At 42.8% G+C, this 15,960-nt stretch overlaps 1 protein-coding gene and 1 long non-coding RNA gene across 8 annotated transcripts in view; one reads left to right on the forward strand and one right to left on the reverse strand.

Moving 5' to 3' along the window:
- Nucleotides 1–15,960, reverse strand: part of BRIP1 (BRCA1 interacting protein C-terminal helicase 1) — an 82,763-nt gene that overhangs the window by 13,660 nt on the left and 53,143 nt on the right. For 3 of the 7 annotated variants that reach the window (XM_039320841.1, XM_039320846.1, XM_039320847.1), the window contains exons 12-15: nt 15,010–15,092; nt 7,204–7,491; nt 4,149–4,946; nt 1,355–1,917 (exon numbers count right to left, since the gene is read on the reverse strand). In XM_039320841.1, the coding sequence (XP_039176775.1) occupies nt 1,844–1,917; nt 4,149–4,946; nt 7,204–7,491; nt 15,010–15,092 (1,243 nt within the window). In that variant the 3' untranslated portion in view covers nt 1,355–1,843. Of the gene's footprint in view, nt 1–1,354; nt 4,947–7,203; nt 7,492–15,009; nt 15,093–15,960 lie in introns of those variants that run through there. The other 4 variants (XM_039320843.1, XM_039320844.1, XM_039320842.1 and 1 more) reach the window with 4 other exon arrangements.
- LOC120297800 lies at nt 5,007–6,915 on the forward strand. Its single transcript, XR_005553891.1, has 2 exons — nt 5,007–5,325; nt 6,754–6,915. It is a non-coding gene; the product is annotated as an uncharacterized LOC120297800 (long non-coding RNA).

Raw genomic sequence — 15,960 nt, forward strand, 5'->3', positions numbered from 1 at the left:
AGATCACGTGAAGTATTAATACCATTTTACAATGCCTTGGTAAGGCCACACTTGGAATACTGAATCCAGTTTTGGTCACCACGATGTAAAAAAGATGTTGAGACTCTAGAAAGAGTACAGAGAAGAGCAACAAAGATGATTAGGGGACTGGAGGCTAAAGCATATAAGGAACGGTTGCTGGAATTGGGTATGTCTAGTTTAATGAAGAGAAGGACGAGGGGGGACATGATAGCAGTGTTCCAATATCTCAGGGGCTGCCCCAAAGAAGAGGGAGTCAAGCAATTTTCCAAAGCGCCTGAAGGCAGGACAAGAAGCAATGGGTGGAAACTAACTAAAGAGAGAAGCAACCTAGAACTAAGAAGAAACTTCCTGACAGTTAGAACAATTAACCAGCGGAACAACCTGCCTCCAGAAACGGTGAATGCTCCAACACTAGAAGTTTTTAAGAAGAGATGGACAGCCATTTGTCCGAAATGGTATAGGGTTTCCTGCCTGAGCAGGGGGTTGGACTAGATGACCTCCAAGGTCCCTTCCAACTTTACTACTACTACTACTACTACTACTACTACTACTACTATTACTACTACTACTACTACCACCATATTCTTTATGCTTAGACTTTTGGGGGAAACCAACAAGATTTCATTTTTTAAAAATGCAGACTTTTTATTCCACCAACTTCCGAAGTGTCATAGATCTTTAGCATCAACCAAAAGTAAAATACATAGGTGCATGCGCGTATACAAAATTACCAGCAATTACAATCTTATTCAAACATCTGCTTGTTTAAGGCTTTCACAAATGCTAAGAAGCAGGTAGTCTGTCCATCCTGAAGACCTGGGGATGAAGACAGGTATGACCACCGAGGGGTGAAAAAGTCAAGGTGGTGGCTGCAACTGTCTGGTCTTGCTCCTTTTTAGGTGTGTTACACAAATTTATTTATTTATTATTTATTTATTTTTGAGACTTATATACCGCTTTAAGTGCAAGCACTCTCTAAGCGGTGTACACCAGTAAGCAATGTATATATATATTTACATTGCCCCCAACAATCTGGGTCCTCATTTACCTACCCCGGAAGGATGGAAGGCTGAGTCAACCTTGAGCCGGTGAGATTTGAACCGCTGACCTGCTGAACACAGTCAGCTAAAGTGGCCTGCAGTACTGCACTCTAACTGCTGCGCCACCTCGGCTCTTTTTAAATGACACATATTAAAAAAAACTTACGTGGTTCCATTTACCATCCTGATTTTTTAAACCAGGGGGATCCAATCCTAGCAACTTTAAGACTTGTGGACTTCAACTCCCAGAATTCCCCAGCCAGTATGGAATTCTGGGAGTTGAAGTCCACAAATCTTACAGTGGCCAAGGTTGGACATCCCTGTGGATGCCCTTAGGAAGCTATAGAGATTGATTCCCAGCTTGCTGCACAATGAACGTGGGTTGACTTTGAGAGTCATCTCAGTGGAACGGCAGTGAAAGTCCAGGAAGAATCATAGAATTCCTATCTTTAATTATGTCCTCCAATGCCATTCTCTGCTTACCTCTGTGAGAACCTCAATCTTGCAGGAAAAGCCAGTGAGGAAATTCTCGCCCTGCACTGCAAGGGCCCCATTTTGAAACCAAGACTAGATGACTGTCCTACATGACAGAACCCAGAGGAAGTAGTTGCCAATGGGTGTAGCAATGGTGGGTGCCCCTTCCTAGGTTAGCCGTATGCTGTTGTTGAAAAAGGAATTTGAAAATTGTCTTCAGCACTTAAATATTACTGGGACGTTGTCCACATTGGCACGACTCAGCATGAACTAAAGACTCGTTTCTTCTCAAGATGTCTGGAAGGAAGTCATATGAGAAGATCTTGCATGATGGGTCTACCAAGCTCATAGCATCCCATCTCCTTGTCTTCTTCTGTTTGGCCTTGAACAATGCAGAAGGAAGATGTTTCTAGCCATTGTTCAATCTTGAAATTCATGAACATCAGAAAGGGTCTAGTAATGGATGTTATCTTACATTATCTATTAAGATCTTTATTTAATGGGACCTGAAGGTTTCATACAACATGGACCTCACTGGATAACCCATATTACCACTCATACTCTTCAATCTACACATTCTTTAAGGTTACCTGTTATTGGCGTGCCTCTCTGTTATTAGATGGCCTCCTGGCTCTTCGTTTATACCTTCTCTGTACTTTCAGCCCTTCAATAGATTCAGGATTCAATTAATTTTTTTTTCTAGTTATGACAAACCCCAAATCCTCCCTTGCTTATATTCAAATGACAACATATTATTTAAGACAACTTTATTCTAATGCTTTAGAAGCTTTCCTTTAATTACTCCATCGTAGTATGTGTTTCACAAAGAGGCAAATGAAAAATGATGAGGCTCGTGGGTCAATATCTAACACGCCACGATGATTTATTTGACAATGATTAAGAAAATGATTAATGATTAAGAAAAATGTTTGTCCCAAACAGATTGAAAGAAAGGAAGATGGGTTTGGGAGAGAGAGAGAGAGAGAGAGAAAAAAAAGGGGGGGGGGAATTATACCACAGTTAATAAGCTATTCTAAAATTGCTACTAATGGGTTTATAAGTTCTTATGATATGTTCCTTACAAACTGTTCTATTTAGAAGAAATGGACATTACAAGAGAACCAATGGATATGAAGTGGTGTTCCCAATTATAAGATTAATTTCTAATGATCTCATCAGCCTTGATGTGCCACAAATTTTGGCCATCACTTATAAGGTCTCAGACTTACATCTTTAATTAAACGTGCTCCGGTGCCTGAGACTTGATTTGACTCCCCAAAATATTTGAAGATGCATTTATATTTGACACAAATCAAGTCATTATGCAGAAAACTAAATAAAGTCCTGTTGAAGAAGCACAGCACTGATTCATGCTATATATTTTCCTAGCAAAATAAAGCCTGCAGACTTCTTCATAATAAAAAAAATATGTTGATCATAGGCTCATGAAAAGATATTTAATGCTTGCTACCCGCTTATGCCATAATATCTGTTTTGCCCATTCTGATGGTGAATAATGTCACATAAAAGTGTAGAATTGCATATTTGCTGTAAAAAAAAAAAGCTACTTGGTTTGGTTTAGCTTTCCCAGTTCATGGTAGGCACACTGTGAAGGTCACGTGATTGTTTAAAAAGGCCGAAGGAGAGGGAATGGAAACGTAGTCTCCAAAATTTCAGCAAACCAACATGGTTTTGATCAGTCTTCCTAAGCTGGTAGCTACTAACCTAATTCAATAATGGATCTCTTTGCAAGCATTGCAAAGATTTGATTTATTTGATCAATAAATCAAATTACACTCACATAACCTCAACATTTCCTCTTTACCCCAAGAAAAAAATAATAATGAGTGAAGTAGACCTTATTACATTTATTTGGAAATGATCTCACTGGCTTCTTCATATAAACCTGATTCCTTCTACAAATAGGCTGGCGAGACATAATAATAAAACAAAGATGGGACAATCCATTTGCAGCAGAAGAACCCAAGACCCAAGTGGTTTCTCCTGTCCTTTTGACATCTCTATTCTCACAAGACTACACTAATTGTTGTCCATCATAGGTTGGATCTATTCTGAAAGGAATGGTTCAGCCTTTTTTAGGAGAAGGACAGGCAGAGACAGGGAGCGGAGTCAAGAGAGGAACTAGCCTGGAGTCCTGACATTCCCACAAATGGCCTCCAGGCTTGTTCCTCTCTTGACTCTGGTCCTTCTCCTACATCTCCTCTGCTTTCACTGCAATGTTCTGTAATAAGAATGGGTCCAATCCGTGACTGGTTGGAAACACCAGTCATCTTGGTGGATGCTCCCTTTCATTCGTCAACACTTGTAGAGACAGGAACATGGATAAAAGTACCGCATCACATCTTCCTGTCGTCTGTAATGTTGCAGAAGAGAACGGGAGGAGAGGTGGAACATATTTGGACATGGTTGGTCAATCTCCATTCCGAGTCAACTTTTTCCATGAAGGCAGATGTCCCCGAAGTACGAATGTCCCTCCGGTTTTCTGAAAAACGGATTCTCCTGAATCGGTTCCTGACCTTAACTAGAAACAGTTGACCCTATTTTTCTCAAGCCTGACTTTTACTGCTTAAGTGAACCGAGTGCAAGACACACCTTTGATCTGTGATCCAGGAAGCTGGTTTTTCTTATCCTTTGCCTCCTCCTCTAGGCCAACATTATGCCCAGCTGCCTCAATGGCATGTTTGTTATTCTGATTGTCTTCCATGATCCCCCACCACTCTGTGTCCGCTCCTGCTTCACCTTTAAACCTGGAGGTGGCATCTCCGGGCTTCTGAGCGTTGGGTGGACAAAGTTTTTCCACCAGAACAGCGTTTTCAGTTTCAAAGGAAGTCAAAGTACTGTTATAATTGTGAATCGAGCCTTCATTGTTCTCTTCCACCAACTCTTCGTCATCATACAGTTCAGGCGTAAAACACAGCCTGTCATCTCCTGCGTCAGTTTCGACACCTAGGTCTGACCTGGAAAGTTCTATGTTTGCTCTCCTTGGAGAAGACTCTACCTCCTCCATGTCTTTATGTCCAGTCTGCTGGCTTTCATGGGGACATTTCTCAGTCATCGAGCCAATCTTTGTTCGCGGGGAACTGCTAATCATTTTCCCGTCTGTCAATTGTCTTATTGGTTGGTCTTCTTCAACCCAGAATGTATTCCACTGAGGTCCACAGGCAACAGATGGACTCTTTTCCTCTAGTGCTCTTTCTGTTCGTCCGGTAGCCTTGAAGACGTAATTCTTCTTTACCGTTGGCGTTGAATTCAGCATTTTGGTGAAGCAACTTTTTATGCTGACGGCAGAGAACTGACCGTTCGCTTTTCCCCTCCTGTTTTCAACAGGTGAAGCTTTGGGGCTGGAGTCTGTAAATGTATTTTGTTTTATGGCCTGATAAGATGGAGAATCTGGGGGGAGGAAGAGCAGATAATAAGGAAAAGACACAGAAGAAGAGATGATTAATTCTTGTCATTAGCATACCATCAGTGCTTGGCTTTCAGGATCATTGATTAAAGAATAGATTTATATCCCATCCTGATTTATTTATTTACTTATTTATTTTTCTAAACTTTCTATTTTATTTAAAAAGAAAAAAGTTGAAACACAAAAGTCCAACAAATAAAAAACAAAACAAAACAAAGTGAATGCAGCAGTTGTTATGCCAACGCAATCGTTGTTAAGCGAAGCAATTGTCTGCATGGGACGTCTTTTGCCAGAAACTGGAAGAAAACATCAGTTCCCAGCAAAAAAAAAATGTAAATTGTGGTCACGTGTCCATGGAATACTGTAAGTAAGGGAAAAGGAGGAGGGAGGGAGGAGGGAGGGAGGGAGGAAGGGAGGGAAGAAGGAAGGAAGGAAGGAAGGAAGGAAGGAAGGAAGGAAGGAAGGAAGGAAGGAAGGAAGGAAGGAAGGAAGGAAGGAAGGAAGGAGAAACAATACTTTACAGATTGTCTCTGGCAAGTTTGGCTGACTCAAAGAAAGTTAATTTCCATTTACTCTAAGAACTCTAAGAACTTACTCAAAGGAAGGAAGGAAGGAAGGAAGGAAGGAAGGAAGGAAGGAAAGAAGGAAGGAAAGAAGGAAGGAAAAAAGAGGGAGATGGAAGGGAGGAAGGAAGGTCACAACATTAACAATGTTAATGTTGTAAAGGAATTCCACCCTGTGCCCAGCATTGGATCAACATTACCCACAGCTTGTTCTTCTGTATTAGCAAAACCAACCAGCCCCGTTGATGGCTTTCCATCCTCCGGAACTTAACTCCAGTCTTTGTAGACAGTGACTAGTTTTCAAGCAAGCAGATTGACATGCCGTAATGGAACCTCCTGCCTTCAGTGTATATACAACTAAGTATGGGGAGGAACTGCTGTGGAACATCTTGTTAAGATGGGTTTAATCCCTTCTTTCCACTCGGGAACAAAGGGAGCCCTGTGGGTGGCCCAACACATCCCTACAGGCCCAGGGCTTGTTTTTTGGGGACTTTCTTTAGAGTTGGCAGCTCTTTGCTCTCCACCAGCTCAGGATGATGCTTCAGAATCCAATGGGTATTTTCCTGGGATTACAGTGCAGCTACAGAAGGCGGCTGCACAATCCCAGGAATAGACGCGGCTACTTTAAAGAGCTGCAGAGGGGCCGTGTGAATACCATCATAGGCTTCAAAGCACCTTCCTGCCCCTAAATCTGCCCAGCCAAGCTCAGGTGATGGGACTCTCCTGAAAAACAAAATAAACTCTTCCTTCCTTCCTTCCATCCACACTTATTTTCCTTCCATCCATCCTTATTTTCCTTCCTTCCTCTTCCTTCCATCCGTATTTTTCTTTTCTTCCTTCCTTCTTCTTCCTTCCGCCCATATTTCTCTTTTCTTCCTTCCTTCCTTCCTCCTTCCATCCTCCTCTTCTCTAGTCTTTTGCCTTCCATTCTCATTTTTTCTTTCCTTCCCTCCTTCTTTCTTCAATTTCTTTCTTTCCCTCTACCCATCCTTGGTTCGTTCATTCCAACTTCCTTCCTCCTGCCCTCTCCCCCTTGAACTTACCAACTCACTCATCCACTGATTCCTTCCTTCCTTCCTTCCTTCCTTCCTTCCTTCCTTCCTTCCTTCCTTCCTTCCTTCCTTCCTTCCTTCCTTCCTTCCCTCCCTCCCTCCCTTCCTTCCTTCCTTCCACCTACCTACCTACCATGTTGACAACATCATCTCATGAAATTTCCGTTTTCTTGCAGGAGTCCTTAAATCACAAGTATCAAAACTCACCGCATCACATGACATATCACAACTTTTTTCTCGCATTGCCAGACACCTCTGCCTTAAATGATTTCTGACAAGGAGATTTCAGACAAAAAAAAAAAAGTTTCCAAAACCGCTGTACAAAAAAAAAAAAAAAACTGCATGAGATGACAAGATTGCCCAAGACCTCCGAGGTGAGATTCCTGCAATCTTATGAGACTTGACCATCTCAAACAGTTTTTAGCCACACTTAAAATTTTGCTTTTCAGGTCCCCAGGGTTCCTGATGGATGGCTTGGGATGAAAAAACAGCTCCTAGTATCCTTTGGACACTGGTCATACTCATAAGGCTGTCCAGAAAGAAGCAGAACTAAAGCATTTGTTGTTGTTTTTAAAAAAAATCTTAGCAAGGTTAACTTTACTCTGACAAAAGATCCCACGACTAACCGGATGTGATTGGGTGAGTTGTGATGCGGTCTGCAGCACCTGTTTCCAGAGCTGAATCTTGTGCTTCCTTTTCACCAAGAGCTCCTGGGGATAAAGAAAGAGGTTCCTCTGGAGGAAAAAGGGGTGTCAGAGTCTTTGGACTTGTAGACTTGAGAAGAGAGCTGTTGTTATCCAGAAGTGCAGCTCCAGCGCCATTCTGGTTCATTTTAGCAAATGCGTCCAAAGCGCTGAGGGCGCAATCGAAGTCTTTGTAGTGCTGGATCTGCTGCCGAATCCATTTAGATAACCCTGGGGAAATGATATAATGAATTAGAAATGAATCATTATTACATCACAATTACATTATAATTATACATTGTACCAGGGGTCTTCAAACTTGGCCCTTTTATGACTTGTGGACTTCAATTCCCAGAATTCCTCAGCCAGCGTGACTGTCTAGCCTCTTCTTAAAAATCTCCAGTGATGGAGCGCCCATGATTTCTCAAGGCAAGTTGTTCCACTGGTTGATTATCCTCAATGTCAGGAACTTTCTCCTTAATTCCAGATTGCTTCTCTCTTTGGTTGGTTTCCAACCATTGTTTCTTGTCCTGCCCTCTGGTGCCTTGGAGAATAGACTCCCTCTTCTTTGGGGCAGCCCCTCAGATACTGGAATACTGCTGTCATGTCACCCCTATTTCTTCTTTTCTTTAGACCAGCCAAACCCAAGTCCTGCAGCCATTCTTTGTATGTTTTAATCTCCAGGCCTTCCTTCCTTCTCACGGTGGCGCAATGGTTAAAATGCAGTATTGTAGGCTGACTCTGCCCACTGCTAGGATTTAGACCCTGAACAGCAAGGTTGACTCAAGCCTTCTACTGCTGTACTTCTGCTGTAGCATCCACAACTTCTGGAGACAAATCGTTCCACTGATTAATTGTCCTCACTGTCAGGAAATTTCTCCTTAGTTCTAGGTTGCTTCTCTCTTTGATTAGTTTCCATTCATTGCTTCTTGTTCTGCCTTCAGGTGCTTTGGAGAATAGCTTGACTCCCTCTTCTTTGGGGCAGCCCGACAAGGGGGGGGGGGATTTGCTGGTGTCCAAGGGGTTGCAAAGAGTCAGATGTGACTTAGCAACCGAACAACAAATGAAACTGGGCTCAGAAACCTAAACCCATTAGAACCAAATAAGTTGGATCCAATTCGTTGTAACGATTATGTCTCTAAAACAAATTTTTGCTGAATTTTCAGCCCAAGTCATACAATCTCAGAAAACAGAAGAAGGTTGAGGATAACTCCAGGATTCAAGTTCTAATTTTTTTTTTAAAAAAATGTATGATCTCGCAAAGCAGCAGAAGGATTCATGTTCTATTTTTTTTAAAAAAGCACCATTATTATGTCTCCCTAATAGCTCAAGGCTCATTTTTTTTTTAATTTGCCACATTCCTTTCCTCTCCCACTTCTCCAGGGTCAGGGAGAAGAAAAATTCTGGAAAGGTTCTCCCTTGTCCTTAAGTCCTCAACTGTTCACTCAAGGACACCTTGGGAAATTAAAGGAATCTGCTGATGCGCAATTGGGCTGCTTGTTCTCCTGCCAAGGCAAGACAGAGGCAGCTGGGAAGAAGTGTTTCAGAGATGTGACGGAAAGAGCAACCGTCCAAGGCTGCTTTTCATAGATGTGGAGGGGAGACAACGTCCTCTGTCTGCGCAGCGAAGAGCAATGATAATCTTTCAGCCTCGGTCGAGTCCAAGAGCCGAACTTTTAAGAGCAAATGTTTGAATTAAGCAAAGAATAAACCTCAACTGCTACGTAAGACATTCACGATCCTCCTTTTTTTTATTTTGCTGGTGTACAAGGAGTCCTCTGACTTATGGCCACAACTGAGCCCCAGGTTTTCACTGCTAAGCAAGAAGTGAGCTTTGCCCCATTTTAAACAACTTTGTTTTGTTTTGTTTTGTTTTTTGGCCACAATTGCTACGTGCAGAATCCCTGGCTATTCTCAGCCTTTTGCCGTTTTGTGAGATTGTACAATCTGGACTGAACACTCAGCAAAAAAAATTGTTTTGGAGGTATAATCGTTACAATGAATTGGATCCAACTGGCTTGGTTCTAACGCAGTGGTTCTCAACCTTTTTAATGCCGCGACCCCCCAACTGGTCGTAAGTCGAGGACTACTCAACCGGTCGTAAGTCGAGGATTACTCAACTGGTGCAGCACCGTTTGCAGAATGGGACTTTTGGCGGGCTCAGCAGGACAGAGACAGCCTGGACAATTCCTATTGGCTTTTGAAAGCCAATAGAATTAGACTCTATTCAAGAGAGTCTATTCTATTGGCTTTCAAAAGCCAATAGAATAAAAGGGAGTAGCACAGCTAAGGAAAAGGGGGGGAAAATGGCGGACTGCATTGTTTGGCGACCCCCGTGAAATGGTCATTTGACCCCAAATGGGGTCCCGACCCACAGGTTGAGAACCACTGTTCTAACAGGTCTAGCTTTGTGATCCCGGTTTCGTTTGTTGTTGTTGTTCAGACACGAAGTTGTTTCCGACTCTTTGTGACCCCAGGGACTATAGCACACCAGCCCCCCGCCCTCCTTGTGCGTTACCACAGAAAAGAGAGGCTCAACCTATTCTCCAAAGCACCAGAGGGTAGGACAAGAAGCAATGGATGGAAATTAATCAAGAGGAGAAGCAAGAAATTTCCTGACAGTGAGAACAATTAATCTATGGAAGGATTTGCCTCCAGAAGTTGTGGTTGGTGCAAGATTGCAGTTATTCAGTGAATCGTGTAGTCGTTAACCGAATCTGGCTTCCCCCATTGACTTGGCTTGTCGGAAGCCAGCTGGGAAGTTTACATGTGATGATCACATGAGCCTGGGACAGTGCAGCTCTCATAAATACGTGACAATTGCCAAGTGCCCAAATTTTGATCATCTGATCATGGGGGTGCTGGTCGTAAGTCTGAAGTCACTTTTTTCAGTGCCGTTGCAACTTCAAATGGCCCCTAAATGATTGGCTGTAAGTCAAGGACTACCTGTACGATGAATCCTGCAGGTTTATTCTGAAAAACTAAAATCTCTCTTCTGACAACCTGCCAGGATAGCAGGGTAAAATAAAAACAGAAATAATTACACAATAGAGAATGCTCCCTCAGCCAAAAAATTTAGCGTGAAAATTGCGTGGGATCAATGTCCTTGTGTACATTGCGTGTGTTTGTGTGTGTACAGACATGTACGCACAAGGCAAAGGAGAGGGGAGAAGGAACGTGAGACATTCCACATGTGGGATTATAATTTCCATCTTTTTTTTCTCTCTCTCTCGCCCTGGCTGTTGGCCACACTGGATGAGTTACTGGGAGTTGAAGAGGAACAATACTGGGATGGCGACAGGTTCCCCACACCTGTGAAACAGGCGCCAGTAAGTGATACCTTTTAAAGCGTCTTAGATTTCCTTTTGAATATAATTAATTCATAAATATTTAGTGCCTTCTCTGATTTAATGGGTCTTGTTTCAACAAGAAAGAGGTGAAGGGGGAAAAAAAAATACCATTATAGCAAATACTAAATTGCAAAGGAAAACAAAACAAAACGAAACGAAAAACCCCACCCACCACTCATTGCATCTAAAATTACTGTGAAAGAGATTTTAATGAGAGTCACTGTCATCCTTTCATTTTACGCCCTTCGGTGACATGGCCCAAGCGGTTCATGTCGTGGAAACGGAGCACCACCTACTGTCACCACGAGGGCAGTGTGGGCTTTTATCAATTTTACAAAATGGCTGAGGAAGGCCAAATAAAGAATTAAGATTACAGAATAACGAAGCTAGAAAGGTCTTCTAGTCCAAACCCCTGCTGGAGCAGGAGATCCTATACCAGGGGTAGGCAACCTTGGCTCTTTTATGACTCGTGGACTTCAGCTCCCAGAATTCCTGAGCCAGCCAGGCTGAGGAGAAAGGGAGAGGTTTCCAAGCTGAGCCATGCTGGGTCAGGAATTCTGGGAGTTGAAGTCCACGAGTCATAAAAGAGCCAAGGTTGCCTACCCCTGGCCTAGATCAGTAGTAGGCAACCTTGGTTCTTTTACTACTCGTGGACTTCAACTCCCAGAACTCCTGAGCCAGCCATGCTGAGGAGAAAGGGAGAGGTTTCCAAGCTGAGCCATGCCGGCTCAGGAATTCTGGGAATTGAACTCCACAAGTCATAAAAGAGCCAAGGTTGCCTAACCCTGCTGTATACCATTTCAGACAGATGGCTGTCCAATCTCTTCTTAAAAATCTCCAATGTTGGAGCACCCACAGCTTCTGGAGGAAGGTTGTCCCACTGGTTAATTGTCCTCACTGACAGGAATTTTTTCCTTAGTTCTAGGTTGCTTCTCTCCTTGATCAGTTTCCATCCGTTGCTTCTTGTCCTGCCTTCAGGTGCTTTGGAGAATAGCTTGACTCGCTCTTCTTTGGGGCAGCCCCTGAGATACTGGAACACTGCTATCATGTCCCCCCTTGTCCTTCTCTTCATTGAACTAGACATTCCCAATTCCACCAACTGTTCCTTATATGTTTTAGCCTCCAGTCCCCTAATCATCTTTGTTGCTCTTCTCTGTTCTCTTTCTAGAGTTTCAGCAACTTTTTTATACTGTAGTGAGCAGAATTTGATGCAGCATTCCAAGTGTGGTCTCACCAGTTCAGTATAGTAAAGTGACCATTTTTTTTACAATGAAAAGGAGGACACAAATAAATTGAAGAAAAAAATATCGTAAATAAAAGAAACATTTTATTCATTGCAACAATAATACAGACAACTTGCACGTGCAAAGTTTGCCAGCCTGGTGTTTTGGCGCGCTCAGCAGCAATTCCTATTGGCTTTTGAAAGCCAATAGGGGGAGTAGCAGAGCTCATGCAAAAGTTGAAAAAAAAAAAACCATCAAAAAAAGGTGCCGTTCTGAGCGTTCTATGAGGGAAAAAAAAAAGCCCTGCAGATTAGTCTTCAAATATCGAAAAGGAGGACATGTAGGAGGACACTTTTTGAGGGAGGACAGAACTTACAAAAGGAGGACCGTCCTCCCTAAAGGAGGACGGTTGGTCACCTTAAGTATAGAGCAGTATACATGTAGTCCTCGACTTACAACTATTTGTTAAGTGACCGTTCAAAGTTACAACGGCACTGAAAGAAGTAACTTTCAGTGAAAAAAAGATGTTGAGAGTTTGGAAAAAGTTCAGAGAAGAGCAACTAAGATGATCCAAGACCTGGAGACTAAAACATACGAAGAATGGCTGCAGGACTTGGGTTTGGCTAGTCTAAAAAAAAGAAGAAATAGGGGAGACATGATAGCAGTCTTCCAGTATTTGAGGGGCTGCCACAAAGAAGCCCCATCGTTTCTCGTCCTTCCCTCCAAAGCACCAGAGGGAAGGACGAGAAACAATGGATGGAAACTGACCAAAGAGAGAAACAACCTGGAGTTAAGGAGAAACTTCCTGAAAGTGAGGACAATTAACCAGTGGAACAGCTTACCTCCAGAAATCGTAGGCGCTCCATCACTGGAGATTTTTAAGAAAAGACTGGACAGTCACCTGTCTGAGATGGTATAGGTTCTCCTGCTTGAGCAGAGGGCTGGACTAGAAGACCTTCAAGTTCCCTTCCAGCTCTATTCTATTCTATTCTATTCTATTCTATTCTATTCTATTCTATTCTATTCTATTCTATTCTATTCTCTATTCTATTCTCTATTCTATTCTATTCTATTCTATTCTATTCCATTCCATTCTAAATATATATATATAAATAAATATATGTAAATATATATATACATTGCTTACTGGTGTACACCGCTTAGAGAGTGCTTGCACTTAAAGCGGTATATAAGTCTCATAAATAAAATAAAATAAATAAAATATTCAACTTAGGAGTTTTTCCCCCTTACGGCCATTGCAGCATTCCCAGGGTCACCTGATCAAAATTTGGATGTTTGTCAACTGGCTCGTTTTTATGACACTTGCAGTGTACCCGGCGGGGTGTGTGTGTGTCATGTGATCTCCTTTTGCGACCTTCTGACAAGCAAAGTCAATGGGGGAAGCTGGATTCACTGAACAACTGTGTGACTAACTCAACAACTGCAATGATTTACTTCACAATTGTGGCAAAAAGGTCATAAAATGGGACAAAGCTCAGTTAACAGCTGTCTCACTCACCAGTAAAAAATTTGGGCTCAATTGTGGTTGTAAGTAGAGGACTACCTGTATAGCTTTCTTCACTTTTATATCTATTTTTTTTTTTAAAAAAAAAAATAATACTTTGAATAGCTAGTTGTATCTCAGGGGCTGCCCCAAAGAAGAGGGAGTCAAGCTATTCTCCAAAGCGCCTGAAGGCAGGACAAGAAGCAACGGATGGAAACTAACCAAGGAGAGAAGCAACCTAGAACTAAGGAGAAATTTCCAGACAGTGAGGACAATTAATGAGTGGAACAACCTGTGAATGCTCCAACACTGGAAGTTTTTAAGAAGAGACACGACAGCCATTTGTCTGAAATGGTATACGGTTTCCTGTCTGACCAGGAGGTTGGACTAGATGACCTCCAAGGTCCCTTCCAACTTTAGTATTATTATTATTATAGTTGTGAGTGATTTATCAGCCAGGATTACCAAATGCATACAGGTAGTCCGTGACCTACAACTGGCTGCTTAGCCACTATGATGGACCCCCAAAATGGTACTTACGACCTAGATTTGAAGATCCAATGGCTGTCCCTCACCCCCCCCCACCCCTCGTGGTCATCTGATCACATTTTGGGCACTTGGCAACCAGCCTGCATTTACGTCCATTTGCAGCATGCAGTCATGTGACCGTAATATATGGGGGTTGGGTTTTTTTTTTTTTTTTTGCCAGAAACCAGTGGTGATTCACGGAAGGAGCCCAGCGGAAAAAAAAATCATAAAATCAGCTCGGTCATGTGATGATCCACTTAATGACTGCCACAACTGACAGCCATAGTTACAGGCATAATTACGGTTGTTGAGGCGAGGACTACATGGACTACAAAGTCCGTTTCCTGATAGCAGTAACAACAGTTGGCAAGGTCATCCTTTTGGGGGTAATAATAATAATGACAAAAAAGTCTGGATAGTGGACGTGGAGACAGCAGAATAGACAAGAAAGAACTAGAGAAGATAACAAAATACAAAGACCTACAAATAGAAATAGAAAGACTGTGGCAAAAGCAAGCAAGGGTAGTACCAATAGTCATAGGCGCCTTGGGTGCAATCCCAAAACAGCTGGAGCACCACTTGGACACCATTGGCATTGACAAATTCGCTATTAGTCAATTGCAAAAGGCGGCCTTACTAGGAACAGCTTCCATCCTGCGACGATACCTGTAATACCATCAAACATCCACATCTGCCTATCCCAGGTCCTTGGGAAGGACTCGATAGGTAGACAAAAATGCCAAATCCAGTCTGAACATCTGGCTGACTGTGTGATGAATACTAATAATACTAATAATGCTAAAGTTGGAAGGGATCTTGGAAGTCATCTAGTCCAACCCCCCTGCTCAGGCAGGAAACCCTATACCATTTCAGACAAATGGCTGTCCAGTCTCTTCTTAAAAACTTCTAGTGTTGGAGCATTCACAGGTTGATGGGAGTGGTGATTAAACAAAAAGGCAAGACGGCCACCTAATTTAAAAAGGGGGCAGAGTTTTTAATCACCTGGGTGTGATTGCCACCTTGAGTTTTCTGACCCGTTTGTTGGGAACATCCCTGCTGACACCCCTGAAAAATGAATTCGGATGAGCGCATGTTACCCCGTGCCTTGCCGACATGTATCCCACGAATAAACACGATATCTTACCAGCTGTGTATTTACTGGGGTTCTTTCCAAAACGGTCATCAACTAAAATAAGGGCCCCCCAATCGCTTCGGTGACGAATGCACCTGGAACAGAAGAACACATCAGAAAAAGAGAGAGAGAGAGAGAGAGGGAGGGAGGGAGGGAGAGAGAGAGAGAGAGAGAGAGAGAGAGAGAGAGAGAGAGAGAAAGAGAGAGAGAGAGAGTACTCCGTGATCTGCTTTCTTAAAATATTCAGGAAAGGGAGAGAATCGGAGACCAGCTTCAGGTCTGCTTTTAGATACACATAGTCCTCAATTGACAACCTACAACTGAAGGTACAATGACACTGGAAAACATGATTTATGATTGTTTTCCACACAACCATTGTAGCATCCCTGTGGTGGTGGGATCAAAATTCAGATGCTCGGCAACTGGCATGCACTTATGACGGTTGCAGTGTCCCTGGGTTGTGGGATCGTCATTTGCAACCTTCCGACAGGCAAAGTCAACATGGAAGCCAAATTCACTTAACAACGGTGTGACTCACTTAACAACTTTTGCCCTTTCTCAATGTCCAATTTCCAAAGCCATACCTTAAAAAAAAACGCCGCTTAAACTCTTTGGATCTTTATTGTCACAGAAACAGCCGTATTCTTTCTGAATTTTTTTGATAACTGAAAGTCAGGTTGGCCTAGAACAGGGGTGGGGAACCTCGGCTCTTTTATGACTCGTGGACTTCAACTCCCAGAATTCCTGAGCCAGCATGGCTCAGCATGGAAACCTCTCCCTTTCTCCTCAGCATGGCAGGCTCAGGAATTCTGGGAGTTGAAGTCCACGAGTCATAAAAGAGCCAAGGTTGCCTACCCCTGGTCTAGTGGTTACGGCACCAAGCTAGAAGGCAGGACAGGGTGAGTTCTAGTCCTGACTTAGGCCTGGAAGCCAGATGGGCGACTTTGGGCCAGTCATTCTCTC

Source organism: Crotalus tigris, unplaced genomic scaffold (genome assembly GCF_016545835.1).
Source record: "Crotalus tigris isolate CLP2741 ecotype Arizona unplaced genomic scaffold, ASM1654583v1 scf7180000023712.884563, whole genome shotgun sequence".
In the NCBI taxonomy this organism is placed as follows: Eukaryota; Metazoa; Chordata; class Lepidosauria; order Squamata; family Viperidae; genus Crotalus; species Crotalus tigris.